The sequence below is a fragment of the Symphalangus syndactylus genome, chromosome 3 (genome assembly GCF_028878055.3).
Source record: "Symphalangus syndactylus isolate Jambi chromosome 3, NHGRI_mSymSyn1-v2.1_pri, whole genome shotgun sequence".
Classification (NCBI taxonomy): Eukaryota; Metazoa; Chordata; class Mammalia; order Primates; family Hylobatidae; genus Symphalangus; species Symphalangus syndactylus.
This window is the reverse complement of record NC_072425.2, coordinates 145,950,371-145,959,504: the sequence shown is the minus strand read 5'-3', so window position 1 is coordinate 145,959,504 and position 9,134 is coordinate 145,950,371. Positions and strand designations below refer to the sequence as shown.

At 54.0% G+C, this 9,134-nt stretch overlaps 1 protein-coding gene across 1 annotated transcript; it reads left to right on the top strand.

The window, feature by feature from the left end:
- The first annotated feature begins 292 nt into the window (after nt 1–292).
- Nucleotides 293–8,129, top strand: TP53AIP1 (tumor protein p53 regulated apoptosis inducing protein 1). The gene is made up of 4 exons (XM_063635653.1): nt 293–929; nt 5,829–6,057; nt 7,087–7,182; nt 8,020–8,129. The coding sequence occupies exons 2-4, from the start codon at nt 5,856–5,858 to the stop codon at nt 8,127–8,129; spliced, it is 408 nt and encodes a 135-aa protein (XP_063491723.1). The 5' UTR covers nt 293–929; nt 5,829–5,855.
- The last annotated feature ends 1,005 nt before the right edge of the window (nt 8,130–9,134 follow it).

Genomic DNA, 9,134 nt, shown 5'->3' with positions numbered 1-9,134 from the left:
TACTATGTCTAGTCTGCAACGCTTCATTCAAAAGGCAGGCACGTCTCCCCTCCAGGCGGGAGTGGGAATCTCACTGGGGAACCGGGAACTGTGTTTGAGCTGATGCAGACTTAGGGTCAACTCGACAAGGGAGCCCTGCACCCAGACACAGTGACGTTCACCTCACCTTGCAAGATGTCAGTCTTACAGGCATCATCTTTCCCAGCCTCATTTGAGCTGGGATCTGAGTTGCATTTCTGGGTCAGGCCTTGCCATTAGGGAGAGATGAAGTCAACTGATGAGCGTGCCAGCCTTGAGGAAGGACCAAGTGTGGGAAGCAGAGTGTGGAAAGTTGGAAAAAACAATCTGCAAGGTAAACACCTTTAAGTCAATTGCGAGAGGCTGGCTAGAAACCGCCAGGACTTCAGGGGTCCCTGCCTCACGGGTCTCCCTGCGCCCTCAGCACTTTGGCTTGGTATATTGCCACCTTGTCCCTGAAGAGAGGTCCATTTTAAGCTGAGCAAGAAAAGGTGAGAAAGACTAAAATCAGCTTTGTGCGGAGACGCCAATTTCTGCTGCACACATGGAAACGACGTGCACATAGAGCGAGCTGGCCCAGCTCCCGGCCACGTGGCTCACACTGTCCGTGCTCACCCACCCGTTGCCTTCACCCCCAGCAGCACTGGTTGTGACAAGGGGACCTGCTGGAGCCAACCCACCACTGCGGGCCTGCCAAGGACAGGCAGGGACTCAGCCACGACCCACAAGGAGCCCAGGGGCGTCTCCAGGGACGGCTCCCCAGCCTATGGGCTGGCTTCCTGAGAGACCGTGCTCGGGCTCACCTGCTCAGCTCACTCGGAAAGCCTCCGCTCAGACCTGCACCCAGTCAGAGCAGCACAGATGTGCAGGAGGGGACCATTTCCACGGGCCCTCCGACTCCTAGGAGGCAGGTGAGGAGAGGGGGAGGGAGGGGGCGAGCCCTGGTGCTTTAAGTATGCTCCGGCCACTGCGATTCACTGTGCTTTGTGCCTGGTGTTTCACACGCATCTCAGCGACTGTGTGCGGAAGGTACAGTTGTGCCCATGCGCAGGTGAGGCCTGGAGGAGTTCAGCTAAACTGCTCTCTCTCAATGGTTCTCAACCCTGACAGTACATCAGAGTCACCTGGAGGACTTACGAAAACACAGACTGCAGAATTTCTGACTTGGTCGATGCAGGTTGGGGCCAAAAATGTGTATCTCTAACAGGTTCCTGGGTGATGCTGACGCCGATGCTGCGCATCCAGAGCCACACTTGGGGAGCTGCTGCGCAAGCTCACATAGCTAGCCGACCGCTGAGCTGGGGCTCAGACCTAGGTCAGCCCTGGTCCACAGGCCAGCCCCTTTCTCACATCCCCTGGTGAACGGCGGCATGGTGGCCTCATGGACACTGACCAGGGCCCCTAGGGAAGCCTGTATGGAAGCCACTTCACTTTGACTGGATCTGGGATAGAGGAAGGTCGTGAGTTATGGGAGCCTGGGTCCTGGGCACAGCAGGCGTGTCATGGCAGGGTTCACCAGCCTCCTTGTAGCAGTTCCCTGGTTCTGCCCCAGCTACCTGTGGTTGGTGGTGGGAGGTTTGTTAGTGCCTTCAGCAGTGACTCACCACACTTACTGAGAGCTTACCGTGCGCCAGGACTGCCACAGGTATGGGGATGCAGAGTGTCCACAACCCCCCAGACGGGGTTGATGATAGCACCCTCTATGTGGGAAGGGCTGTGACTGCAGACAGGGCATGGGGTGGGGCACCTGTGTTTGCCACCACCTCTAGAGGGTCCCTTCATATTCACGTCTGTGTGTGGGGCCCTCCCCCACCCAGCTCTGCTTCTGCAGCACAGCCACACAAGTCTACAGCTGGTGACTGTGGCTGGCAAGCAGGGGAAGGTGGGTGGGGGTGGCAGCCGTGGGCTTTCCACTGGGTCCCAGCAGACCAAGGCCGGGTACTGGGAAGCACGGGCTGGCACTGGCAAGCCCTCCTCAGGGAGCAGCAGGCCAGGAACCCCGGGCTGGGACTGGCAACTACATTTGTTGAAGAGAGAACAGGGCCGAGTTTCCCTCGTGTCCCCCCAGCAGCCGGGGGCAAGCAGAGAGAGAAATGTCAGAACCGGGGAGAGGCCCCTGCCTCTGTACAGGGCTAAACGTCATGCCAGCTGGCAGGGGAGAAATGGGTACAGGGCCCAGGGGCATTATCGCAGAGGAAGACAATGAAGCGTGCATTGGGGGCTGAGGCAACCCATCATAACTGCACACACCACACGCCAGGGATCCACTAACTTAGATTACACTGTGAATGGTCTTTTGAAACTGAGATGCGTGGGGGCCCAGAGGGAGGGATCCGCCCAGAGGGAGGAAGTTAGGGAGGTCTTCATTAAAATACTTCCTGTTCCGTCTCAGACAACCCATGGACACTGGCCGGGGAGGGAGAGGAAACGCATTGCAGGTGGAGAGAATCGCTTGTGTGAAGGCGCAGAGCGGGGCGAGAAGGCAGTGGTGGGCTTTCCCCAGGAGCTGTTCGTGAGAGAGAACGGTGACTGCTGAGCAATTCCTCTTCCCTGGAGCAAGTCCCATTTCCTCACAGAACACGGCCCCCTTGGGCCAAAAGGACATGAAGAAGCTCTTGCTAATGCCAGCCTGGATCTCCTCATCCCGCCCCCTGCGCCCCTGCCCCCCTGGCTGCCCTCCCTTCTAGCTCTGTCCCCTCTCACTTCAGGAGTCTCAAGTCCTTCAGACTACTCCAAAGTCTGGGGGTCTCTGGATGGGTAGGAGGTGATCTCACCGCCTCCTCTCTTGCCCGGGCTTGTTGAGATGAACTTCCTGAGGCTGGCAGCGCTGAAGCTGACACTAGCTGGGGCATCTCCCTGACATGAATGCCCCTCGAGACTGGGCCAGTGCTCCTGATGCCTGGGCACCTGTGGAAAGGCACCCAGCGTGGCCGCCATGGCATGCCCTGAGTGTGTGGGTGGGGACTGATGCAAACTGACATTCCAGCTGTCCCAGTCCATTTTGTGCTGCTCCCACACAACCCCGGAGACTGGACAATTCATAAAGGACAGAAATGTATCTTCCCACAGCTCTGCAGCCAGGTGCCAGCAGGTTCCGTGCCTGGTGACGCCTCCAGTCTCTGCTTTCAGATGGTGCCTCGCTGCTGCGTCCTCCAGAAGCAACAAAGGCTGCGTCCTCACATGGCTGAAGGTGGAAGGGCAACAAGTGAATGTACTCCCTCCACACAGCCCCTACATCAGGACCCCTGATTCCATTCATGGCCTAATCCCGTCTTAAAGGCCCTGCCTCTTAATGCTATCACATTGGCAACACCTGGATTTTGCTGGGGACACATTCAAACCATAGCACCATCTAAGGCTGCTTCTGCCTGAGACAAGTGTGCTAATGTCTGCCTCAGAGACGGGGCCAAAAGCAGCTTGCTCTGCCCTGCCCTGGAAGCAGGACAGAGGATAGCTGTCATCTCTCCCTTCCAATGCCAGCTCATTGTCTCAAACAAAACTTAGCCCCTTGTGCCCTCTAAAGAGTGGATTCCTGTGCAGAGGCTCCAAGTTCGTTGTGATAATAGACCAGGGAGGGCAAGTTGGTTCCCTCTCATGCTTGGCGTCCAGGTGTTTGAGGGTAGCTGCTCAGGGCCCTGTGTTGAGGGTACTATTGTCAGGGCTGGAGCAAGGGGGGGATGGGTGCATGATGAATTTGCATGGCAGCTGGAAGTGTCCCCTCTGAATGGCTCCCTGGATATCCCGGGACCAGTGGCCATGTGCAGCCTGAGTCCCGGCTTGAACTCAGCTGGGACCCTCCGTGTTAATGCTTCACTTTTCAAACAGGAAATAGAAGGAAAACAAAGCTGCTTTCTAACAAAAACTTTGATTTTAAAGCCAGAGTATAAGTCAGAAACATCACCTATTGCAGCCAACTTTACATGGGAACAGCCCAGTTCTTCAAAAGAAGCAGCTGTCATTTCATGGCACTGAGGCATCGTGTTTCCAGAAGAGCCACAGTCCCTCTTGCATTAAGATGGGTTGTCAGGGACCTCTTAGAGAATCCGACAGTTTCGGGCTGGAAAGGGGATCCCTTTTGCTCTGTCTGGACACTAAGGCAGTGCATCATCTACAGGTGCATCCGCTGCACGGCTGCTGGCTTGTTGCCCGACAAAATGCCAGCATTGAACCAGACACATAGGTGTGAACCCTGGAGAATCCTGTTTTCAGTGTCTGGAAGAGGGAGGTGGATGCACCAGCTCAAACCCTTCACCTCCCGCCTTCTATCCTGCAGACCCCGGCGGGCCACGTGGTGACCTTCTATGTCCATCTGGGGCAGCATGCAGCTGCCCCTGCCTCTGTGGGGAGTGAGCAATGGGCCACAAGAGCACTTGTCCTGGGCTGCTCCTCTGGGGGTGGCTTTGCCTTGCCGCTGAGTTCTGGGAGTCCAGGGCCTGTGGTCTCCTGGGGGCTGCGTGCAGTGTCTTCCCCAGAACCAGATGGGAAAGGGAGCCGCGGGGAAAGAACGTGACCTTTGGGCTCAATCCTGGTGTTGAAGCCCCGTTCGTTCTTTTACGTTTTCCTGACATGCAGCATTGGGTAAATGCCTTCTAAGTTTGGTTACTGCTTGTTAAATTGGGCGAGAACTTCATAAGGTTGCAGGAAGTATTCCGAGAAAGGGTACATGCACAGTACTTAGCGTGGTCACCGCACATGGCCAGCATGTACCAAACTGGTCCGAATTGACTAGAATGGGGAGGGTGGGAAGCGACAGTCTCCACGTTCTTTTTAACCTGAGGTGTCTGATGCTACTTGCCGCGCTGCTGGCCTGTGATGAGCGCTCCCATCCCTGCTGCCCTGAGACCTGAGTGGCTTTCGGGGCGTTCTTTTTTCTCAGTGCCTTTGTGTGGAGAGCTGCTGTCTCCCTCCATTCAGTGGGTGACGCAGGTGACGTTGCTGTGGGCTGCCCCTGGAGGTCATGGACACTGAGCCTCAGGCTGTCAAGGACGGGGCCTGCCGTACCAGAGCTCCCGCCGCCCTGGGGAAGCAATGTGGGCAGTAGCTCAGAATGCAGCTCCTCCCCAGAGCCTGGGCCACAGGGGACTTGTGGGAGAAAGAACAGGGACGGGGAAGACTGGGCAGTCCTGAAAGCTGAGAGGGGCCACAGGAGCCCAGATGACAGAGGACTATGGGAGACAAGTGAAGGCACCAGCTTCCCTGGGTTGAGGGACCATGATACCCAGGAGGGCAGAGAGGGAGACAGGGAGCCGGCTGGCAACCTCTGAGCAGGTGAGTGGGAGAGAGAGCGGGACAGAGAAGACAGCTCTGTGTTCTGCTCTGATCCATCTGACTCCACACAGATGTGGAGTTCTCTGAGACTCCTTTTCCTGAATCTGAGAGCTTCCTAACAGGAGGCCAGGCCCCTGAGATAGAGATCAGGCATGTAATGAATGAACGTGAATCATGAATACAGCTGGAGCACCCCTAATCAGGGTAGCCCACACCTTACAATTGTGGACACAGAGGCATTGCTGCTTTCCTGAAAGTCTAGTTAATGGCTAGTTAATATCTAATTAATGACCAGTTAACGACAGTGCTCCTAACTCCATCATCCCACCCCCTTTCCCTAAATTCAGCACAAATGGCTTCAGTTTGAGTTTCCCAAAGCGTCTCCTAAGGTGTGTGGTTACAGGCCAGCCCTAGGGTCTCTGGGTGCATCAGCCTCCCCCTCCCAGATCCAAGTACAGCTGAAACCCTAACAATAGAAATCCTATGCTGGCCCAGCGCTGCCACCACTGCTTCTGTTTATAGCCTGTTTTGTTTGTTTTTAGTCCCTTAGGCACTGGACCTAACAACAAATGAGGAGAAGCCATGTTCCCTGCTTTCTGCAGACAGGGTCTCCACTGGAGGGGTCTTCCTCTAAGGCGAGCTTCAGATCTGCTCAAGCTTCCTGCCGTGGAGCCAGGAGGCAGGGCCTGGCCAGGGGAGACCAGAGCCTCTTGGCGATGCCTCCGAATGGCAGGGCTCAGACACACACACCGGGCTGGGTAAGTCCCCGCAGTGAAAACCGAGATGGTCTTTTGCCTGCCACGGCCCCGGCAGACTCTGCTCTCACCGTGGTGCCCACATTCCAAGTTTTCAGACCCACCAGGACCCAGTGACAGCATCTGGGTCCTCGGAGCTGCATGGGGACTGTCCCCAGTTCAGGGCATTGGACGGAGCTGGGAAGTGACAGCCCTGATCAATAGTCCCAAGAGAAAGGCCAGCCCTCCTCCTCCCCGGAGTCCTGGGTTTCTAGAAGGTTGAAAGGTTTTCTGAGAAACAAGGCTTTTGGGAGGAAGGCGGTGCCTGGCTGGGCGTTCAGAAAGGGAGAGCTAAATGGAGAGGCTGAACAGAGGACCCAGGTGGAACGCTTGGGGAGGGGAGGCTGGGGCGCAGGGCTCCGGGTCTGTTCTGCATCCACCCCGGATCCTGCTTTTGTCCAGATGGGCCTCGGAGCAGCAGTCACTTACTCTAAGAAGTCATTTCCCGTGGCCAATAATGAAGATGACGCACTCGGAAGCTTGTGGGCTCTGAGGAGGGGGGAAGGACGCAGGGGCCATGCATTCATCCCAGCACAGGCAGCGCATGGCTCCGGAAGCAGACACAGGCCAAGCCTGGGCCAGGAGTCTGCCAGGAGCCAGGAGCGCCTGCACCTCCCTGGAGGCCCACACTTCTCTCCCCAGAAGCTCACGCACAGCGTCTGAGGTGCAGGGCCCAGGTGTGCTGGAGTGACAAAGCCCCGAGCTGTGGTGATGGGAGGGAGGAAGCGCCGGTTTATGTCTGTTCTTTGGGCTGATTTGCTGTCTGTGTCTTTGTCTCTAATGTCCTTTGCACCACTGACCTTGAGGAGCCTTTTGTTCCTCCTGTCCCAGTTTGGTTTCCATGGGAACCTGAGTGGCAGCGTCATCACTTTGCTGAGGTGAAATGCCCCTGGATGCCATGAATACCTAGGGGAAAACCTGCCAGAGAGGAATAAACCATCCAAGAGATGGCCCTGCAGGGCCTCACCGCCTGCTTCCATTTCCTCTCAAGTTTCGGGTCTCTTAGTTTTGGGTCCCCAAGTTCACGGAGGGTGGAGGGGAATAGAAGCTCCGTCAGTCTCGTCTGGGTCTTGGTCCTCAGCAGCTGTCTGGTGCCTGACAGGTGTGTGATAATTACTTAGTGAATTCATGGGTGTGGGCTGTGATAGAATTAAGTGATTTGATGTCCCCTCGATAAATCCAGGTAACGACACAGGGTTTTTTGAGTTTGAGCCTCTCCCGAAATTTGCCATCTGACAAAATGACATCATGACAGAGTGGTAAACTGCTGTGGATGTATTTTATTTAATTTCTCAAATTAAAATAAAAGGTACTGGTACACTTAAGAGTGGTCACTACAGCCAAGCTGATTGACACCCACTGAACTTTCTGGAATGGGCCATAGGATGCTGGACAATGGGACAGATTTGGAAGGAGCAGGCTTCCATTCCAACTTTAGTTTCTGCAAAGCTGTTGAGAGCATGGAGCCAGGCTGCGGGGTCTGGGTTCGAATCCTGACTCTACCACTTAGCAGCTGTGTGTTCATGGGCAGGACAACCGGCCTGCCTGAGTCTCAGTGTACCTGTCTATAAAATAGAACGATAATAGATTCCATCTCACAGATTCACTGTGTGGGTAAAATGATATGTGAAATGCTAAGAACAGCACCTGTACATAGTATGTCCTAGATAGCTTACTGTTACCATTAGCATATTTTGTTTATTCCAAGATACATTTTTTTTTTTGCCCATTTGATATCTATGAAATCTAAAGATTTTTTTCCATGTCTTGGGAGATACAATAATGGTGTGCCTTACGATGGATTGTGTTTTAGATTCACTGAAATTCATTATTGTTGTTTTTATCCCTGGTCTCTAACATGATATTTGGTAAATAACAAGGACTCCATACATTTTGCAAAGAGTAAATTCTCTCCTTCCCCACTGAGGCCTTGGTCTAGGTCTCTCCAGGCCTTTCCTTCTTGGAGCCACAGTGCTTAGAGACAGGCCACTGGGGTCAGCATGTGAGCTCAGCTATGATCAGAAAAAGGCACCGTTGAGGTTGCAGTGAGCTGAGATCACGCCACTGCACTCCAGCCTGGGCGACAGAGAGAGACTCCATCTCAAAACTAAAACAAACAAAAAAACAAAAAGCACCGTCGAGAAATGGCTCCGGCGCTGACTAGCAGCCACTTCATTTCCCCCCTTGACCACTGGGCCAGTTGGGTGGCTAGGTTGCCTCATTTTGCATCCTTCTGACAGAGGGAGCTTTATATCCATAGCCGTCAAGGCCCTCCAGAGAAACAGAACCAATACGGTGTGCGTATAGAGAGAGATTGAGCCTAAGGAATTGTGGAGGCTGGCTAATCCAAAGTCTGCAGGGCAGGCTGGGAGGCCACAGACCCAGGAGGAAGCCGGCGCTGCTCTTCGCTCTGAGGCCGTCTGCTGGGTGCTTTCTTCCTGCTGGGGGAGCTGAGTCTTTCATTCTCTTCAGGCCTTCGTTGTCTTCAGCTGCTTGGATGAGGCCTCCCTGCATTACAGAGACCAACCTACTTCACTGAAACTGCTGATCTAATGTTTATCTCATCCAAAAAACACAATCACAGAAACATCCAGTACAATGTTAGACTGAATATCTGGACACCGTTTTCAAGGCAAGTCAACATAAAATCAGCTGTCACCGTGTCTATGGGAGGATTCCTGGAGCGAAGGTGTGTGTTTGCTGAAGACCCTTCATCCGTGGGAGAGGCTGCTCCCACTCCCCCTTGATGTCCTAGGGGCTCTGTCAACTCTACCTTAGTATCTTCTGTTCTCTCCCCAACAACTCTGCCCTAAAGTAAGAGTGTCTTCATTTTTCAGATTAAAACAATCAGAGTTTAAATGACTTATTCAAAGATAACTCTGGGAAGCCAATAAGCTGGTCAAACCCAGGTTCATCTGTCTGCAACTCTTGCTTTGGAAGGATAATAATAGCTACTGTTGCTATTGTTTTATTATTATATTTAACACTTATGTTTGCTCTATTTCAGACACTGTTCTAACTATGCTAACTCTCCCCAAGAATTCCAGAGGCAGG

Coding starts and splice junctions, on each gene's coding strand:
- TP53AIP1 (XM_063635653.1), top strand. CDS start 5,856: ATGAGGAGAAGCCATGTTCCCTGCTTTCTGCAGACAGGGTCTCCACTG. Junction 6,058..7,086: donor GGGCTGGGTAAGTCCCCGCA/GTGAAAACCGAG, acceptor CGGGTCTCTTAG/TTTTGGGTCCCCAAGTTCAC. Junction 7,183..8,019: donor AGCTGTCTGGTGCCTGACAG/GTGTGTGATAAT, acceptor GCCTTGGTCTAG/GTCTCTCCAGGCCTTTCCTT.